The 19,299-nt window shown below is 25.7% G+C and overlaps 6 protein-coding genes and 1 long non-coding RNA gene across 8 annotated transcripts; 3 read left to right on the plus strand and 4 right to left on the minus strand.

Moving 5' to 3' along the window:
• Position 1: 1 nt before the first annotated feature.
• On the minus strand, positions 2-2,686 carry LOC122847524. The gene is made up of 3 exons (XR_006373377.1): positions 2,581-2,686; positions 185-558; positions 2-116 (listed from the first exon to the last, which is right to left on the minus strand). It is a non-coding gene; the product is annotated as an uncharacterized LOC122847524 (long non-coding RNA).
• On the plus strand, positions 587-2,264 carry LOC122847510 (phosphatidylinositol glycan anchor biosynthesis class U protein). Its single transcript, XM_044145253.1, has 4 exons — positions 587-839; positions 917-1,119; positions 1,187-1,901; positions 1,970-2,264. Exons 1-4 carry the CDS (start codon positions 683-685, stop codon positions 2,221-2,223), a joined length of 1,329 nt encoding a protein of 442 aa, XP_044001188.1. The 5' UTR covers positions 587-682; the 3' UTR covers positions 2,224-2,264.
• LOC122847514 (probable protein phosphatase 2C T23F11.1) lies at positions 2,611-4,327 on the plus strand. 2 transcript variants are annotated; one of them, XM_044145262.1, is made up of 3 exons: positions 2,611-2,723; positions 3,198-4,142; positions 4,226-4,327. In XM_044145262.1, exons 2-3 carry the CDS (start codon positions 3,202-3,204, stop codon positions 4,317-4,319), a joined length of 1,035 nt encoding a protein of 344 aa, XP_044001197.1. In that variant the 5' UTR covers positions 2,611-2,723; positions 3,198-3,201; the 3' UTR covers positions 4,320-4,327. The 2 variants fall into 2 exon arrangements, with proteins under 2 accessions (XP_044001197.1, XP_044001196.1); XM_044145261.1 differs by lacking the exon at positions 2,611-2,723 and adding an exon at positions 2,793-2,909.
• A 464-nt stretch (positions 4,328-4,791) lies between these two features.
• Positions 4,792-7,844, minus strand: LOC122847507 (ADP-ribosylation factor GTPase-activating protein 2). The gene is made up of 7 exons (XM_044145251.1): positions 7,728-7,844; positions 7,271-7,462; positions 7,070-7,201; positions 6,440-6,733; positions 6,077-6,360; positions 5,600-5,999; positions 4,792-5,241 (listed from the first exon to the last, which is right to left on the minus strand). The coding sequence occupies exons 1-7, from the start codon at positions 7,800-7,802 to the stop codon at positions 4,951-4,953; spliced, it is 1,668 nt and encodes a 555-aa protein (XP_044001186.1). The 5' UTR covers positions 7,803-7,844; the 3' UTR covers positions 4,792-4,950.
• Positions 7,845-7,976: 132 nt separating this feature from the next.
• On the minus strand, positions 7,977-9,340 carry LOC122847517 (STAGA complex 65 subunit gamma-like). Its single transcript, XM_044145268.1, has 3 exons — positions 8,584-9,340; positions 8,357-8,517; positions 7,977-8,275 (listed from the first exon to the last, which is right to left on the minus strand). Exons 1-3 carry the CDS (start codon positions 9,157-9,159, stop codon positions 8,107-8,109), a joined length of 906 nt encoding a protein of 301 aa, XP_044001203.1. The 5' UTR covers positions 9,160-9,340; the 3' UTR covers positions 7,977-8,106.
• Positions 9,329-11,184, plus strand: LOC122847523 (MIT domain-containing protein 1-like). The gene is made up of 5 exons (XM_044145275.1): positions 9,329-9,396; positions 9,731-9,853; positions 9,915-10,153; positions 10,224-10,423; positions 10,494-11,184. Exons 2-5 carry the CDS (start codon positions 9,733-9,735, stop codon positions 10,651-10,653), a joined length of 720 nt encoding a protein of 239 aa, XP_044001210.1. The 5' UTR covers positions 9,329-9,396; positions 9,731-9,732; the 3' UTR covers positions 10,654-11,184.
• On the minus strand, positions 10,871-14,987 carry LOC122847506. Its single transcript, XM_044145250.1, has 4 exons — positions 14,034-14,987; positions 12,337-12,804; positions 11,913-12,120; positions 10,871-11,839 (listed from the first exon to the last, which is right to left on the minus strand). The coding sequence occupies exons 1-4, from the start codon at positions 14,648-14,650 to the stop codon at positions 10,871-10,873; spliced, it is 2,262 nt and encodes a 753-aa protein (XP_044001185.1). The 5' UTR covers positions 14,651-14,987.
• Positions 14,988-19,299: the final 4,312 nt, after the last annotated feature.

The following is a 19,299-nucleotide window of genomic DNA, read 5'->3' on the forward strand; positions in this document are numbered from 1 at the left end:
ATAACGTAATATTTATTAATTTTATTATTTATAATTCATTTTAATTTGACTTGTGTATTTTTATTCAACTCTTTTATCAGCAGGTATTTGGCTTGATGTCTTCTCTCTGATTTTAACTGTAATAAAATGATAAATTAATTAATTGATAATAATATTTAAATGATTAGTATAATAATTAACTTACGCCAAGGTTCTGGATTGTTAAATGGTGAAATTATTGTTTGATATAATGCAATACCAAGAAGTCCAAGAAATCCACAAACTACATATTGCATTGATTTATTTCTTAAACGTGGACCACGCAATGATCTTGGATCAAGCATTTTTGATAAATTAAATGTAAACTAATTAACAATAATTAAATGACAATTAACTTTGTGATTGTTATAAAATCAATGATAGATATCAACAAGAAAAAAACCAATTCCAACCTCAAATAATTTTGTGTTTTTGTTTTTAATATTGTTCGCCACCGCACCCCAAACAGTCAAAGCTTTGCTCTCTCTCTCTTTTCACAAAAAAAAATATAAACAATAAATAAATTGTTTAATTTATTGCCTATAAAATATAATTTTACAATGAAAAATATAAATTTTATTTGTTAATCTAGTCTAGTTAAATAAATGATTAAAAATTTTATTTAAATATAAAGGAAAAAAAAAATTAAATTATATTTTAAAAAATGACTTATCAAAGTGTTGTAAATATGATAAGTGGTAAAAGATTATCATATTGTCTTTTAGCTGGTGCAATTAGATTTTTTTTAATGAATTCAGAATTTCAAAAAATAATAAGTGATCGTGTTGAAGTATCAACAGCCTTGAATTCTTGGAAAAGAGGTAATATTAACATGAAAAAAATAAATTTATATCCTATTTGTTTGACATTTAAAAAAATTTATTTTTGTTTTTTCAAGTTACGGAAGGAGTTTATTTAAGAAATTCAGGAATTGATCCATATGCTGGTGATTTATTTCATGAAACACCATTGATTTTATTGGCCTTCACCTACATGCATAAATACTTGTCAATTTGGGCAATAAAATTACTGTTTGTTTTAGCTGATTTATTAACATCTTGGTTACTTTATTTAACAGCAAAACACTATGTCATTGAGCTGGTAACATAAACAATAATAATACATCATTATTAAAATTACTAAACTACTTTATTATTTAAATTAACAGGCTAAAAATGAGCATGAAGAAATAAAAGAACGTAAAAATGAAGAAATATCATATACACCAATTGAAAGTACAGCTAAAACAACAATTCTATATGTACCAGCAGCATATTTATTTAATCCATATATTGTATTAAATTGTGTTGGATTAACAACAACAGTATTTACAAATTTATTATTTGCAGCAACATTATATTCAATGATAAAGCGTTGGAAAATAAGTTGTTGTATTCTCATATCATTTTTAACACTTCAAGGATTATATCAAATTTCATTAATGGTACCAGCAACAATTTACATTGTCAAAGATATCAATGTTAAATCAAGTATTATTAAAACAACAATAACAATGATTAGTTTATTCATTGGAATAATTGGATCATTATTATATTTATCATATTTAATAATGGGAAATTGGAATTTCATTGGAAATACCATTGGATTTATACTAACTGTACCAGATTTACGACCAAATATTGGCTTATATTGGTATTTTTTTACTGAAATGTTTGAACATTTTAGATGGTTATTTATTGCATCATTTCAAATTAATGTTGGATTATTATATATTGTACCACTTGCATTAAGATTAAGAAAAGATCCAATGTTACTTGCATTTACATATTTAGCTATTGGTGCTATATTCAAATCATATCCTTCAATTGGTGATGTTGGATTTTATGTTGCATTATTACCACTTTGGCAACATTTATTTCAACGTGAGTTTAATTATTATCTTAATCATCATTTAATTTAATTATAAATTTATTTATTTTGTTTTATTTAGATATGCAACAAGTATTTGTTTTTGGATGTTTTGGATTATTTTGTACTGTATTTGCACCAACAGTATGGCATCAATGGATATATTCTAGATCAGCAAATGCAAATTTTTATTTTGGTGCAACTTTGGCATTTGCAACAGCACAAATATTTTTATTAACTGATATATTATTTGCAAGTGTTAAACGTGAACTTGCTCTTAAACATGGTCTATCATGGGAAGTTAATGGTAACAAAGCCAAAGTTTTACTTGAATAATTATCATTTAAAAATAAAAAATTTCACCTCAAATTAAATTATAAGTTTATTGTCATGAATAAATTAATTAATTTTTGTATTTAAAATTATTTATAAGTTAACAATAAAATAAATTAAATAGACAACACATTTATTTATATTTCGCACAAAAAAAAAGTTATTTATTTTTAAATTTTAAGCGCGTGAATCCATTTTGCGAAAATATTTTTTGCGTTCAATAATTTTGCACTTGACGTCACTACTCGTAAATTCTATTATTATTATACCCACACACACACAAGTTCATAATAAATTAAATAAAAATAACAACAATATACATATTCAATAATAAACATAAACATATAAACAACATTTTACCTGATATATTATAAATAATTTATATTCAAGTGGACAATCATTTAATCCAAGGTTCAACAACTACTGAACCACTTTTTAAAAAATAAAAATAATACATTCTCTCTTGATTTTAATCATCATATCAAAGGCGTATATAGTCCTAGGTTAGGTATTAAGTTCTAAGAAAATTTTATCCTAAAAAAATAAAAGAGGAAAAACTTTGTGTGTGTATAGAGAAAAAAAAATATATAAAAAAAAAAACTGGAGTACGAAAAACATGTGTTTATAAATAGAAACTTCAGTTCAATACTTCCTGAGCTTTTTCAACGAAAAGGAAAATTACACACTTGGTAATATTATGAAAAATAAAAAAAAACAAAATTACAATTATATTTGCAATATAAATAATAAATTTCTAAAGATTTAAAGAAAAAAAAAAAAAAGTTACTTGTTAACGAAAATGTATCAACAATGAAATTTCTACTTTTCTAAAATTTCGAAAGAAAAAAAAATTGAATTTTAGATATTATTGTTTATTAAATATTTGTTTTATTATTAAATTATACACACACATATATTTAATATGTGTGTGCGTGTGTTAAATTAAATAATAAAATGATTTTTTTATTTTTAAACAGAAAAATGGGACAAACACTGAGTGAGCCAGTAACAACAAAAATATCAGCAACATGTCGTGATGATAATTATTTAGTTGGAAGTTCATGTATGCAAGGATGGCGTATTAAAATGGAAGATTGTCATGTACATATATTATCATTACCAGATGATCCTGGTACATCATTTTTTGCTGTATATGATGGTCATGGTGGTGCAACAACATCACAACATGCTGGTAAACATTTACATGAATATATTACAAAAACAGATGAATACAAAGAAGGTAAAATAATTGAAGCAATGCAACAAGGATTTTTACAATTAGATAAAGCAATGCAATCTGATTCAGCAATGAAAACAATACGTTCTGGTACAACTGTTATTGCATGTCTTATTAAAGATAATATATTATATTGTGCAAATGCTGGTGATAGTAGAGCTGTTGCATGTGTTTGTGGTGAAGTTGTACCACTTAGTCGTGATCATAAACCATCATTAACTGAAGAAAGAACAAGAATTGAAGCTGCTGGTGGTTGGGTACAATTTAATCGTGTTAATGGTCATCTTGCATTATCACGTGCACTTGGTGATTTTATGTTTAAAGATAATAAATCTAAAAATCAAGAAGAACAAATTGTAACAGCATTTCCAGAAGTACAAAAACATAATATTACTGAAGATTGGGAATTTGTTATATTAGCATGTGATGGTATATGGGATGTTATGTCAAGTTCAGAAGTTATTGAATTTATAAGAAATTATATTGCAACATTAAAAAATTTTGATAAACCAATTTATCCAGATGAAATATGTGAAGAATTATTAGATCATTGTTTAGCACCAGATGCATTAATGGGTACTGGTTGTGACAATATGACTGTTGTTCTTGTATGTTTTTTACATGGTAAACCATCAACATTCCTTGAACTACAATGTCAACGTCCATCAAAAGATCAATCACAAGGGTAAATTATTTATTATTATTATTTTTATATTTTAATCAATTGCACTTGAATTCAACAAGTATATTTATTTTATTTTTTATTAGTACGGAGACACGAAGGGAAGAAAACATAATGTTTGATGATGAAGGAGGAGAAGAAGAAGAAGACGAAGATGGAGATGGAGATGGAGATGATTGAAATTTAAATAAATTAAAAAAACAAAAACAAATAGCAGTCAGTGGTTGAAAATTACAAAACAAAACCCAAGCTGGACTTAATTTTACAAATGTCCAAAAGCACAAATTCAGTATCTAATTAATGATGCATGTTGATAAAAACTTACCTTTAAATTGTTCTTAAATATCATTTCATCAAATATATATCAAAAATCATATAAATTTCAGTCAAAGTACCTATACATCTATAAAATAAAAATACTGTTATATATATATGTACTAAAAGTATAATTAGCCATGAGTAATACAACTCATTGGTTTGATAGTTTTTTTTTTTTTTTCCTTTTAAATAAAATTTAACCTTTTATTTTTTTTATTACTGTTTATAAAGATAAAATCGTCTCTTTTTCTTTTTTTTTTTTTGATAGTGGAAATTTTTTTTAATAGTAAAAAGAAAAAATGATCAATGATTGAAGAAAAAAAGAAAAAAAAAAAATCTTAATAAATGTATATAATATGTATATTCAAGTAACAATAGATAGAGAAAGAAATTTTCAATGATTTATGAATATTTCATTTCTCTTATTATCAACCACTTAATAACATCATTTTGCGGAATAATTTGTTGTTTGTTTGTTAATTAAAATTATTATTCAAATTCCATAACGATCTTGAATTGATGAAACAGCTGCATTTGCTAGTGAACTTATTCTACCAGCAACTTTATGAACACCTTGACGTACACTTTCACGTACATCATCAAGATCAACTGTTGTTCCACCAACACCACCACCACCACCTCCTCCACTTCCACTACTAAAATTACCACCACGTGATGAACAATTATTATTCATTGATGAACCATCATTACCAGATCCAAAATAATCAGATGATGATATTGATGATGAACCCTCAAAACGTCGTAAATTAGTTTTACGTTCCCACTATTTAAAAAAACACAATAACAAAGTTTAATTAATATATTAATTTAATATATTAATAAAATTATCTTTAATTAAAAATAATGTTTAGTATATAACTAAAAAATAATTAAAATAATTTGTTTGTTTTTTATTTTAAATGAAAAGAGTGTTTTTTTATTTATAAAATTTTTTTTTTTTTAATATAATTTTTCATTAATACTTAATACAAATGAATAATAAAAAAAAAAAAATTGTTAAAAAGATAGTGTAATTAATAAATGATAAAACTATTAATGAATGTTTTTTTTTTGTTAATTGAAAATTAAAATTGTGATTTATTTTTTTTTTTATAAGTTAATCCAGTTGAATAAAAACTTACATTATTATCATCTGATTTGTCACGAAAATATTGATCAGAACTAATGGCTTTTGCATCACCAAATTTTTTTTGTGCTTCACTATCATTTGATGATGATGATGATTTAGTTGTTTTACTATCATTTTTATTATCAAACATTGATTTTGATGATGCTCTTTTTGGCATTTCAGGCTCAGAAATAACAACATATTCATCATTAACTGATTTAAAGCTTGTTTTTGATGAAAATGATGTATTTATAGCTGAAAAAAAATCATCCAAATCATTTAATCGTGTTGTATCTGTATCAATTTCAGCATCATCACGTGGATTATATTTTGTTTCTGTTGTATTCATTTTACGACTTGATGATTCTTGGACTATTACTTTCATATCACCAAAAGCTGAATGACTTGCTCCACTGCAATAATTAAAATACAAATAAATAAACAAAAAATATATTATTTATTTAAATAATTAAATTACTAAATAATTTACCTTCGTGAATTCATTCCCATACCAAGACGTTCAGCTTGTGATGCTTTTTTAGAATCATAATTTTTAGTTCTTTCATTAATTATTTTAGCTTGTTCTGATAAATTTTTTTCATATTTATATGCAAGTCTACTGTCAATATCAGCTTGTTCTTTTTCATCATTACCAAATAAAGTTGTAGAAGGTTCACGAACATCTTGGGATTGTGCTTCAGCAACACTTTTTTCAAGTTCATCGAAATTTGTTTTTACACGTTGTGCACCAAAACCTCCAGTTTTTTTACCAAGCTAATTAAAATATTTATATTATTTATTTAAACCATTTACTATTTATTTTATTATTATTTATATTAATCAATTTACTTACACCTGGTTTTTTTTGTTGTATTTTTCTACCTCCTATCGTTGATTTTCTTTCATTTTGCAAAGTTGAAACTGAGTCTGATAATTTAACTGATGGACCAAATGAATTAGCCAATGTGTCTGGTGTAATTTGTGTTTTTAATTCAGTTTTATTAACACTCTGTTCATTATCAATCACTAGTGGTTTTTGTTGGATAACTGGAGTTGGTTTAAGTTCATCAAAATTATCATGTTCAGTAAAAAAATCTACCTCAGGTGTTTCTTCATCTACTACATCAACATGATCATCCAAATGAAGCTGTTAAAACAATCAAAAAAAATATATAACTAATCAATTAATCATATAAAAAAAAAATTAAACCACTCAATTATAAAACAAAATAACAAAAGTGAAAAAAATTAACAAAATTATCATTTTTTTTTTGTTGTTTGTAAATTAAAAAACAAATATTAATAATAAAAACAATTAATGTGATTAATAAGTGTAATATTGTGTTAAACAATTGAACAAAAAATTAAGCTTTACAGCTCACCAAATTATTTTGACTTGAATGAAGAATAAATCCCTATAATTTATACAATAATATAAAAATTGTAAATATATTTTTTAGAAATTTAATTAAAAATTAATTACCTTAGTACCATAACGACGCATAGCATCATTTGCTGATTGATAAAGTGCATCTTTATATTGTTTAGCTGCACGTGAATTATATTTTTGTTGTGCATCAGTTGTTGTACAATTATATCTTGTAAAAAAAGCTCTCTAAAAAAATAAATCAAACAAAAATATTATAACAAATGTTAATGAAAAAAAAAATAAATATTTACTTACAGCTTTAGCATTTCCACCAACTTGCATATTTCTAAGTTGTAACCATGTCCAATTTGTGTCTAATTGAGAAGACCTAACAAAGGTCAAATGAACACCAAGACTACGATGAACAGCAGAACAGTCGATGCAGAGAAAAACACCATAAGTTACACTGCACCAAGCTGGATTTTTTGCATTGCAATCGAAACATGTCTAAACAACAAAATTACACATAAAAATAGACATAAAAATACAACAAAATAATTTACAATAAATAAATTAATTAATAAACAATATATAAATATTAATATAAGTATTAAATTAATATTTTTATGAGGCGTGTCAAATATTGAAGCTAACATACGTGGTCAACTTTTTTTTTCCTCATAACAAAAAATAAAATTATTAAATATTTAAAATAAAACTCAACATATTTATTAAAAAATAATTAATATAAAAAATTATTATTTATATTTACCTTGTTTGATGGTATTGATCTTAATCTTTTAAATACTTCAGCAATGTCAATTTTACTTGGTCCTAGATCTGCCATTTTTTTGGCGTGTTGTCAATATGAGCTGTAGTGCATTGAGAACGTTGGAATTATCTTATTGGTTATTAAACTCCCCACTTTTTTTTTTATTTATAATAATAATAATTAAATTTATGATTAATTGGAAAGTTAATAATTATCTTGTTTTAAATTAAATACAAATTGTTTAAATAATTTTTTTGTAAAAAATTTTTAATAATTTATTTATGTATATTTTCAATATAAAATTAAATGAATATTTTTATTTACAAGTTTATTTTTGTATTTTTTTATATTAAAAATAATGATGAGTAAATATAAAAATTTACTCATCTTGCTCTAGACTGTGGAGCATTTGAAAACCAGCATTGAGACTTGGTGGAAAACTCATATCTGGATCAAGAAGTTGAAGTGTTGGTACATCTTTGTAATCATTTCCAAATTCATCAAGTTCTTCAAATTGTAATTTGCTAACTGCCTCATCTAGTTCCATTCTAAATTACCAAAAATATTGATAATAAATTAATAATGTTTTTATTAATAACAACATAATGATTGAAAAAAATTATTCATACTTGACACTTGTACTGAGCTCCAATTGTTGTTGTTGTTCAATCATTTTTTCAACTTGTTTTTTAATTTTTTCTTCATATCTTAATACATAATTACGATAATAATCATGAATTTTAACAACTCCACCAACACCAGTCTCAACAAGTACTCTCTCCATTGCATCCTGAAATAATCATCAATTTAATTAACAATCAAAAATTATATGTAAATAATTAAATAATAAACTTACTGGAAAACCATGTTCTTTTTGTTCAGATGCAATTTTTAATAATAAAGTTATTCTTTTTAAAAAATAATCAGCAACATCAGTTAATGTTTCAATAGCAATATCAGATGATTTATCATATCCAACATGAGCTGATAATACAATAACAGAATGTTTTAATAAACTTCTTGATGATGATGAACGTAAATGATGTATTGTTTTAACTTTTTTCATTTTAATTTTATCTGTTGTTTTTGGTGATAAAAAATGAAATGGATTATTTGGTAATTTATTATCTTTATATTGTTTTTCATCAATTTCACTTATACCATTATATATTTTACCATCATCAATTGATCTTAATTGGCTATGTAATTGTACTGTATTTAAAACATGTGGATTATCCATTGGTAATAATAAAAATTCTGATTGTTCATTTTGATAATCACAATCATTTGTACTTGAATCATCAATAACTTGTCTCCATATATTATCAATAATATCTGGTGTTATAACTTCTTGTTTATGTGTTTCTCTTGGTGCTAATTCACCCCAATGAATTACTCCAGTTGATGAGTTTTTATTACCATTTGGTTTCATTTTTTTTTGTTTTTTTTTTTTTACTTTTCTTCTATCTTATCTAAATTATTATTTAAATATTTTTACATTAAACAAATATTATTTATTATTAAAAATACGTCAATGAGGGTTTTAAAAATATTATCAAGGACAAACAATTTCTCCCGCCACTGAAATTGACACTCAACGTTAACAAAAAAAAACAAAAAAAAAAAGAGACAACTCTTTTTTTCGTCACAATTATAATAAAATTATCAGGTACTTTAAATTCATTATTTAAATTAATTATCAAGTTATTTTTAAGTAGCTAATATTATTTAACAAACAAAACATTTATTATTATATTTTTTTTTTATCTGTATTGTTTTGATTTTTTTTTAATAATCAAGTGACATATTTATAGGTTAGATTTTAAACAACAGATGACAATATTTTACCATCTTGGTTTTTGTTTTTTTTTTTTCCTACTTTGATAGTATTTTTGTGCGCATGCTTGTTGAAAAATAAAATAATAATAAATAATTTCTATTTTTTTTTTTTTTAAATTGGAGTAATATAATTTTTGTTTGTTTGTTTGTTATTATTTTTTTAGTTATGGAAAGTACAGCAGCATCAATTTTAACACGAGCTGTTGCAAAAGATAAGCAAGAACATTACACTGAAGCATTGATACTTTATCAAGAAGGACTACAAATATTATTCAACTCAATATCAGGTATTTAATAATGATGCTATTATTATAAATAATATTTAACAATGAACTATAATTTATATAGAAACAAAAGATGTAAATAAAAAGAAATACTTTCGTGAAAAAGCTGAGGAGTATATGAAAAGAGCAGAGGGTATTAAAAAATTAATACATGAAAAAAAATCACTTGGACAGTACAGGGAACAAATGAGAATTGAAGCTGGAAGTATAGGACATGGATATGCTAGTTTATTTGGAAGATTTCTTGATGATAGAGTAACTCATATTCATATTGAAGATCCATACATTAGAGCTTATCATCAGGTACAATTTAAATGATCTTGTAAATAAATTAACACAGTTTAAATAATACTGCTTTTTTTGTATTTTCAAGTGTTTAAATTTAGTAAGACTTTGCGAATTAGGAGTACAAAAATGTCCAACATTATCAAGAGTATCATTGCTAACAACAAAAGATCCAGATGATTATAAAAATCAAGAAAATAGACTAGATGAATTAAAAAAAAGTCTTGCAATTAAGTTAATTAAATTTGATGTAACATACTCTGGAACTCTTCATGATAGAAAAATAGTGTAATTATTTATATTTTTTATATAATACAACAATTATTAATAATATTAATATTATATTTTTTTTTTCTAGACTTAGTAATGGATGGGTTGTTAAAATTGGAAGAGGTTTAGATTATTTTAAAGCACCAGAAGGAAAATTTGTACTTGGTGTATGTGATCTTGAGCTTCGTGTTTGTCTTGAAACAACTGTTGATATATTTCATACAAGTCATATTCGTGAAATACCATAAATTATTTATATAATATTTATTTTATTTTTATTTTTAAAAAATTTTTTCTCCTGCAATTTTAAATGGCACTAAATCAATTTCATACACAGTATTTTGAAATAACACATAAATTGATAAAAATTATTTTTAAAAGTATTTACAAATTTTTAAAATTTATGACAATATAAAGAAATATTATTTTTATAAAAAATATATATATAATTATAATAAAATTTTATCATTGACCATATGAATAGTCCAATGCTTTAGCAGCATCAATATGTTTAGCTGCTTTAATACAAGCTAATCTTAAACTTTTTGTATATTTAAGTAGTCCAATTTTATCATCATCATCATCATCATTATAATATGGTTTATTTAAATTTGGAAGACAATCAGCACCACCAACAGCAACAACTTGTTTTGCAATTGATGGATCAACACATAATCTTGTTAATGCTGTTGCTGCTGTTATTGATAATCTTTCATATGCATCTTCAAAACCAGGTGGTGCTAGTCTTAAAAAAAATACTAATGCAACAGATGCTCTTGTTTTTTCAAGATATTTTCTAATATCTTTTTTTTTTGCTAATTTATCAATGAGTGATGCAACTTGTTCCATTAACCATATATTAACACCAGTTGATTTTTTAACACGATTTAATAATTTTTTAATACTATCACATTCAACAATAGCATAAATACATTTATTTGAATTAGCTAAATTATTTAATGCAGCTGAAGCGAGTAATAATGTTTGTCCACATTTTGTATTTTCAGCTAATTGTGTTAAATTATTAACAAGTATATATGAATATGGTTCTAAATATTTTAAACCAAGTGCATCTGTCCATGGTGCTGTAACTTGTACAACAAGTGCTGTTGCTTCCATTTTTTCTTTTTCTGGTGATTTATTTGATGCTATTAAATCAACAAGTATTTCTGGACCACCATCTTTAACAAAATGATTAATAGCTAGTGGACAACAACAGACAGTTGATAATGCACGAAGTGTTGATGCACGTAATTCACTTGATAAACGTCCAGCTGATATTAATGATGTTAATAATGCACGTATACCAGAACAACGTGCAATACTATTACTTGCACGTACACCAGCAAGTCCAAGTGCTGTTAGTGCAGCTAATGCACCTCTTGCTGCACTACCAGATTCTTTTGGTGCATCTTCAAGTCCTCTTACAACTCTCTATTAAATTTTAAATTCAATTATTACATTGTATATTATTTAAAATAAAAAGTATTATTAATTTTATATTTACCTCAATATAAAAATCTAAACGAGTATCCAATGCACAATTAACAATATTTTTTAATGTCTCAAGTTGTAAAAGAATTGAACGAAGACTTGTTCCATTTATTCGTCGTAATGGTGCTGATCCAAGTTCTGAAAGAATTAAAAATGCTTCACCTTCAATTTTTCGTAATAGCTCATCCTCAGTTCTATCAATTTCAAGATGTGAAATTTTCCTGAAAATAAAAAAATACAAATTATATTTACTGATGGCCCAATTTTTTTTCTATCAAATATATTTATTTCTTCTCAATTTTATAGATAAAATATTTATCAAAAAAAATATTTCAAGTGTTTAAACAGACAAAGAGTTTATCAACATTTCATCATACTAGTTGAACTATATATTTTTTTATCATTATTAAAATTATTATTTAATAAATGTTACTTACTCAATGACATCATGTATATTTTTTGAAAATTTATCAGCACGAACAAGTAAATCAGTAGCAGCTGCAGTTGCTGATGAAGTAAGCATTCTAATATCTCTTGTTTGTGCTTCTTCAGTTGTTTGATTTATAAAATTTCTTTTTGGCATTGCTTTACTTTGAAGTGTAACTAAACATTCAGCTTCATAATCTTCAACAATATCATTTAACCAAGCTGTTACAGATCCACGACAACGTTCTTCATGATAATCATTATTTTTTTTTTCACTTGATACTGTTGATGAGTTTGATTGTTCATTTGATAATCTACTGTACCAATGACCATCAGTTAATGATGGTGTTGAATCATTTGAAGTTGATACATCATCCTCAGGTGGTTCTTTTGTATAAAGAAAATCATCAAGACAATCAGCTTCTTGTGTTAGTTCTTGTTGTACTTTCAATGATGTCTCTTCTTCATTTTCCACAATTCTAAAATTAAAAAAAAACAAATATTATAGAAAATTCATATAGAATATTTGAAATAGTTGTAATATTTATTAATAATATGCAGCAATTATGTATACCTCGACCAAGTCATGTTAGTTAGTAAAAAAAAAAAATTACAACACGTGTTACTTGAGTCAGTTAAAAGCCACATTAAACTGCATTTTTATTCTTATTTTTCAACTAATGTGCATTACTAACCAGGCACATCACACACTGTCTCTCCCACCTTTTTTTTTAACCATCACGATCTATACAACAAGCTGACTAATCATACCTTGATCTCAACTTGTATCATGACTAATATACACACAACATATAATCTATGTTTTTTATTTTCTTTTTTTTTTTTCTTTAAATTCAAATGTAATAAATCATCATAATATTATTCCGCGCAAATTCGCATTCAATGACTAATTGTAATGATTCATTTTTTTTTTTTATCTATCACATCTTGAACAAATATACACGTGAAAATGTAAATAAAAAAATAAAATAAAATAATTGCTAGAGGAACAATGATAATCTCTTTTCTTTTTCTTTTATGTTTATCAAGTTTTTTTTTTTTTGATTCATCAGGTCAATCACGTTCACCAATCTTTCGTGGCTTGAATAATAATTAAAATTTATTTTAATAATATTATATCTTTTTGGTGACAATAAATTTTTACTTCACGTATTATTAAATCATTCTGGATTAACGGTACAATATTTGATTATAGATCACAATAGAATTTTTAAATATAAAAATAATCTATTCAACATGAACCATATCAAAGCACACCCATAGAAAATTTATTGTATTGTTATTAATTATTTTTATGACTAATGAAATATTTCTGTATGACAAAGAAATATTAATCAACACAGGAAATTCATTATCGTCAACTTGAAAATTAAAAATACAATAAATCATATTTTTTATTTATGTCTAAGACCTTTTATTTTTTTACAATTTATTTATTTTTTCTTTGGTATATACTATTTATTAACTGATAAGAAAAAGTGAATCACAACTAATTTTTTTTTTTTTTTCTACCTTTATCAAGATGTACTACCTTTTTTTTATCTCAACTTGCTTCTTTTCTTGTTAACCCGTTAAATTTATTTAAATTTTTTAACGTTAAAAAAGTTATTTTAAATTTTATTTTTGATAATAAAATAACTAAAGATAAATACAAGATTATTTTTAGTTTAAATAATTTATATATTACCTTTTTGATTGTTTAATATCATTTTCTAATGCTGAAAGTATTTCATTGCTAAATATTATACTTTGTCTTGATCTTGCTGTTGATAGGGGTCTATCTGGTGTTGATGTAAATGTTGGATTTGGTGGTAATTCATTGTCTTTCCATAATTCATTTAATCTTGGATTAACTTTTGGTCTACCACGTGAACGTTTTGTACGTCTTTTAATTTTTTTTGGTGTACCATCTGTACTTTTTGATCTTTCTGAATCAGAAAAACCAGAATCAAGACTACCATGACTCTCACTATGTGGACTTGTTGATCTTTTATTTTCAATTAATTTTTCTACAATTATTTCTTTATCACAAATTCCATTTGCCTCTTCTTGAATTGTATTTAATGTTTTATCATTTTTAGATTTTTCAATTGGTATATTTATAACTGTTATATTATCTATTTTATTTTCACTGTCACTTAAATTATCAGTATCACTGTCACGTCCAAAATTACAATAAGAATTATCAACATTAATTGTTGGTGGTTCTGGATTTGTATTGACAATTAATGGAATATTATCCAAATCATGAGCTGCCATTTGACTCCAAAAAACTTTACTCTGCATTCTCTTGAATCCACTCATTTTAAAATGATAATTTGAAAAATAATTTTTTGATGAAAAAAAAAGAAAATAACACCTTTAACACTTTTTTTTGAAAATTTAGTAAAACATTTTACGACCCCAGTGGTCAAGGGGTAGCTTTACCAAAGTGAAGAAGACACTCAGGAAATAAACGTTCAGTCTTGGGGGTTTATGTTTTAAATTTTACGATTCACTGGAGCAAGACAGTATCACGTGGCTCCGTTTTTTTTTTTTTGTTCACCTTATGGACTGGACTGTTTATTACTATTTTTTTTTATTATCATGGAATTTAATATTACTGTGGAGGAAGACAACGACGACGACGTGCTCGACTGGGGGCACGCGACCTTATGGCATTAGTTGTTTTTGATGATACAATATGACACCCAGCACACGATCCCACTACCACCACCGGTACCACCTTCGTTATTTTATTTTTTTTTTTTACCTTGATGAACCGACAATTATCTTTAAACTCATTAATATTTATTAATAATTTTTTTTATTTTTCTATAAGCTACATATTTTCGAAAAATTTCGAATATTCTTTTCTTTTTTCGAGTAAATTTATTTATTTTATTTTTCAATTAAATGATAAATTGTTAAATAAATAAATATGATCCCAATTGGTTATTACTTTTATTATTATTTTTTATCAATTTAGTTCACTTGATTATTTAATCTTTTTCATTCAATAATAATTTCATTATCAAGTTTTATTTTTATCATTTAAAAACAAATTTATATTTCTTTTTATTTGTTGGATAATATCATCGTAATGATGAGAATCAGCACGTGAGAAATAATTTTACCACACACATAATATACACAAGTAATATTTAAATAATTTTTATAAAGTTATACTGACTCCAAGAAGAAACACAATCTTTCGACTTTGTGACGAATGACGATAGTTGTGTTTCCACCCTTGAATAAAGAGTCGCGGCATACCCCTGATGATATTTCTACCCCGCCTGTATTTTTTTTTTCTTTTTGTTTTCTCCCCTGCATGATGCCCAGCAATGCCTAGTAGTACCAAGGGGGGCCCAGACAGATTATCAAGGGGAACGACCCCCTCTCATTGCTTCTCTTTATATTTCTTTTTTCACTTTCAATAGAAATAGCAAATGCATAAAAATTTACGGACAAAACGAAATTTGAAACACAAATTTTAGCACGAATATTTTAAAGAAAAAAAAAAAATAAATCATTTTCATGCTGGTTTTATCTGAAAAAAAGAAAATCTTCTAACGGTAAAAAAAAAATTTCAACTAAAAAATAAATTAATGATGGAAAAAAAAAAAAAGGAGAAATAATTTCTACAACCGGAATAATTAACCAGGAAAAATAAAAAATAAAAAAAAAAAAGGGGAGCAAACATCGAAATTCACTGGGGTGCTTACTCGAAATTCCATATGTGGATCATAAAATCACGACGTCGGTTTTTTCGGAGCAAAAGACCAGGTGTTATGACTCCAACTTTCCTGCCCCTTAAAAATAGTACGTTTGTATTAATGCAAGTATTAAAAGTCCATATGTATTTTGTTCATATATATTTTTTGAAATAAAATATATATACATAGACAACTTTAGTGGGGGTTGCACATGAATTTTATTTCCCCTTTGCTCGACAGTTCCGGCACGCGCCGATAAAACGCATCTGCCTTGTTTATTATTTCGACAACCACTTGGAAAAGCCAGTAGTATATTTTCATATATAATTATTTCACAGTAATAATATTTTTTTAATAAAAAAAAAATACATCGTGACACATACCCACTACAATAAATAATGATAAAAAAATTTAAATTGAAATATTTTAGATGAAACTGCACATTGGTATGTGCACATTTCGAAATATTAAATCTTAAAAAATATATGAGTTTGAATTTTGCAATTTATTATATACATGCCAGCAAATTGGAAAGTTATATTTTTGTTTAAATTCCATTTGTTATTACGAATAAATAATGAGACAAAAAAATAATTAACTTGATAGAAATTTCTATATAGATTTTATAATTTCGAAAAAGGATTCGAAACATTATTTCGATTTATTTATTTGCTTTTATTATCTATAGAAAAATTTTCTGGTTTTTTTTTATTTTTTTTTTTAAATCTTGCACGTGCAGCCTAGATGAATCAGACTCGTGTTTTATTCAATTTGTAAATTTAGTTTCCATATAAATGACAATACCATATAATTTAGCTAGTCTTATTTTACTTTCTCTTAAATAAATAAAGTAAATACCTAAATATATATTCACCTTATTTTTAAATAAGTGTGTGGACATTTGTAAAGGTGCAAAAGGACATTTAAAAATCGAAGATGAAGCGGGTTTAAAAAAAAAAAAAAATCCATCATGTACTGGTTTTTTAATTGTATGAGGGTAGACCATAGCCCAATGACTACTATGTGTGTATAGAAGAGTAGTATTTTTATTATGTGAACAACATTGCGAGGCAATGTGCGTAACGGTTTACTGCATCTGCCTCTTCATTTACTTTTTTTTTGTTTATTTTTTGTTGCGGTAGTAGTAGATAGGGGCCCCTTTCTATAAATCGATATAAATAAGCAAAGAAAAATTATCATAATAATTGGTTAAAATAATAATTTTAATGGATGCTTTATATTTTTCTCTTCTCTTCTTTTTTTTTTATACATAAGTGACCCCGCGACTGCGGCTCGTATTTGTATATATTCTTGTGTATCTTTATTGCAATTATTTTATTATCATCATAATTAAAATTTTTATCAATCACTTTTTTTAATTTTCATAACTCATTAAATACCTCTTTGTCCATTCTAGTATCCTAATACAAAACCTCACTTTTATCTATAAATTTTAAAAGATTTTTCGAAATATAGTTCCGGGAAAAAAAAGATGACGCTTTTTTTTAACTTCAAATACCTCTTTGCCTGTCCTATATTCCTGATCCAAATCGGAATTTTTTTTTAAATGTATCAGGCAAGTATAGAATCGAGGAGGTAAATTTCAAAAAACATCGAATACCTCTTCGGTCATTCTATGTTCCTGATACAAATCAAAGTTTTTTTTTCCACAAATTTTTTAAAATTTTATAGAAAAAAAAAATTTTGAAGTATCAGGAACACAGAATGAGCAAAGAGGTATTTGATATTTCTAAAAATACCTCCTCACTCATTCTATGTTCCTGATACTCGAAAATTTTTTTTTTTAACTATTTTGAAAAATTTATGGAAAAAATTTTTGAGTATCAGGATATTTGATATTTCTAAAAATACCTCCTCACTCATTCTATGTTCCTGATACTCGAAAATTTTTGTTTTTAACTATTTTGAAAAATTTATGGAAAAATCATAGATTTGTATTAGGAACATAGAATGAGAAAAGAGGTATTCGACTTTTTTGAAAATACCTCCTTGCTCATTCTATGTTCCTGATACTTCAAAATTTTTTTTTCTATAAAATTTCAAAAAATTTGTGGAAAAAAAATTTTTCGAGTATCAGGAACATAGAATGAGCAAAGAGGTATTTGATATTTTTTTAAATTTTGGAAACAAGTAGCGCCATCTATTGATTTTTTTAGGAACTATAGGGTCAACACATTTAAATTTAATAGATAGAAGGAGGCTGTTTTATCAGGGTTATAGAACAGGAAAAGAGGTATTTTTTGAGTCAACAAGTTCAGCGCCATCTATCATTTTTTTTAGAAACTATAGGGTAAACACATTTAAATTTAAGAGATAGGAGGGGACTGTTTTATCAGGGTTATAGAACAGGAAAAGAGGTATTTTTTGAGTCAACAAGTTCAGCGCCACCTACCATCTTTTTTAGGAACTATAGGGTAAACACATTCAAATTTGAGAGATAGGAGGGGGCTGTTTTATCAGGGTTATAGAACAGGAAAAAAGGTATTTTGTGAATCAACAAGTTCAGCGCCATCTATTATTTTTTTTAGGAATTATAAGGTAAACACATTTAAATTTAAGACATAGGACGGGGCTGTTTTATCAGGGTTATAGAACAGGAAAAGAGGTATTTTTTGAGTCAACAAGTTCAGCGCCATCTATCATTTTTTTTAGGAACTATAGGGTAAACACATTTAAATTTAAGAGATAGGACGAGGCTGTTTTATCAGGGTTATAGAACAGGAAAAGAGGTATTTTTTGAGTCAACAAGTTCAGCGCCCTCTATTATTTTTCTTGGGAATTATAGGGTAAACATTTAATTTAAAGAGAGGGCTGTTTTATCAGGGTTATAGAACAGAAAAAGAGGTATTTTTTGAGTCAACAAGTTTAGCGCCATCTATCATTTTTTTTAGGAACTATAGGGTAAACACATTTAAATTTAAGAGATAGAAGGAGGCTGTTTTATCAGGGTTATAGAACAGGAAAAGAGGTATTTTTTGAGTCAACAAGTTCAGCGCCATCTATCATTTTTTTTAGGAACTATAGGGTAAACACATTTAAATTTAAGAGATAGGAGGGGGCTGTTTTATCAGGGTTATAGAACAGGAAAAGAGGTATTTTTTGAGTCAACAAGTTCAGCGCCATCTATCATTTTTTTAGGAACTATAGGGTAAACACATTCAAATTTAAGAGATAGGAGGGGGGTGTTTTATCAGGGTTATAGAACAGGAAAAGAGGTATTTTTTGAGTCAACAA

Source organism: Aphidius gifuensis, linkage group LG1, assembly GCF_014905175.1.
Source record: "Aphidius gifuensis isolate YNYX2018 linkage group LG1, ASM1490517v1, whole genome shotgun sequence".
In the NCBI taxonomy this organism is placed as follows: Eukaryota; Metazoa; Arthropoda; class Insecta; order Hymenoptera; family Braconidae; genus Aphidius; species Aphidius gifuensis.

What these genes read in the sequence shown, in the direction of transcription:
- LOC122847517 (XM_044145268.1), bottom strand. Translation starts at nt 9,159, where the DNA reads ATGAAACCAAATGGTAATAAAAACTCATCAACTGGAGTAATTCATTGG. An exon ending in AAAAAGAACATGGTTTTCCA is followed by an intron (nt 8,518 to 8,583) that starts GTAAGTTTATTA and finishes TGATTATTTCAG; the next exon opens with GATGCAATGGAGAGAGTACT. An exon ending in GAGCTCAGTACAAGTGTCAA is followed by an intron (nt 8,276 to 8,356) that starts GTATGAATAATT and finishes TTGGTAATTTAG; the next exon opens with AATGGAACTAGATGAGGCAG.
- LOC122847510 (XM_044145253.1), top strand. Translation starts at nt 683, where the DNA reads ATGACTTATCAAAGTGTTGTAAATATGATAAGTGGTAAAAGATTATCA. An exon ending in AACACTATGTCATTGAGCTG is followed by an intron (nt 1,120 to 1,186) that starts GTAACATAAACA and finishes TTAAATTAACAG; the next exon opens with GCTAAAAATGAGCATGAAGA. An exon ending in TTGGCAACATTTATTTCAAC is followed by an intron (nt 1,902 to 1,969) that starts GTGAGTTTAATT and finishes TGTTTTATTTAG; the next exon opens with ATATGCAACAAGTATTTGTT.
- LOC122847523 (XM_044145275.1), top strand. Translation starts at nt 9,733, where the DNA reads ATGGAAAGTACAGCAGCATCAATTTTAACACGAGCTGTTGCAAAAGAT. An exon ending in ATTATTCAACTCAATATCAG is followed by an intron (nt 9,854 to 9,914) that starts GTATTTAATAAT and finishes TAATTTATATAG; the next exon opens with AAACAAAAGATGTAAATAAA. An exon ending in ACATTAGAGCTTATCATCAG is followed by an intron (nt 10,154 to 10,223) that starts GTACAATTTAAA and finishes TGTATTTTCAAG; the next exon opens with TGTTTAAATTTAGTAAGACT.
- LOC122847514 (XM_044145262.1), top strand. Translation starts at nt 3,202, where the DNA reads ATGGGACAAACACTGAGTGAGCCAGTAACAACAAAAATATCAGCAACA. An exon ending in TCAAAAGATCAATCACAAGG is followed by an intron (nt 4,143 to 4,225) that starts GTAAATTATTTA and finishes ATTTTTTATTAG; the next exon opens with TACGGAGACACGAAGGGAAG.
- LOC122847507 (XM_044145251.1), bottom strand. Translation starts at nt 7,802, where the DNA reads ATGGCAGATCTAGGACCAAGTAAAATTGACATTGCTGAAGTATTTAAA. An exon ending in GATCAATACCATCAAACAAG is followed by an intron (nt 7,463 to 7,727) that starts GTAAATATAAAT and finishes TTTGTTGTTTAG; the next exon opens with ACATGTTTCGATTGCAATGC. An exon ending in TACAACAAAAAAAACCAGGT is followed by an intron (nt 6,361 to 6,439) that starts GTAAGTAAATTG and finishes TATTTTAATTAG; the next exon opens with CTTGGTAAAAAAACTGGAGG.
- LOC122847506 (XM_044145250.1), bottom strand. Translation starts at nt 14,650, where the DNA reads ATGAGTGGATTCAAGAGAATGCAGAGTAAAGTTTTTTGGAGTCAAATG. An exon ending in GATATTAAACAATCAAAAAG is followed by an intron (nt 12,805 to 14,033) that starts GTAATATATAAA and finishes TTTTAATTTTAG; the next exon opens with AATTGTGGAAAATGAAGAAG. An exon ending in AATATACATGATGTCATTGA is followed by an intron (nt 12,121 to 12,336) that starts GTAAGTAACATT and finishes TTTTATTTTCAG; the next exon opens with GAAAATTTCACATCTTGAAA.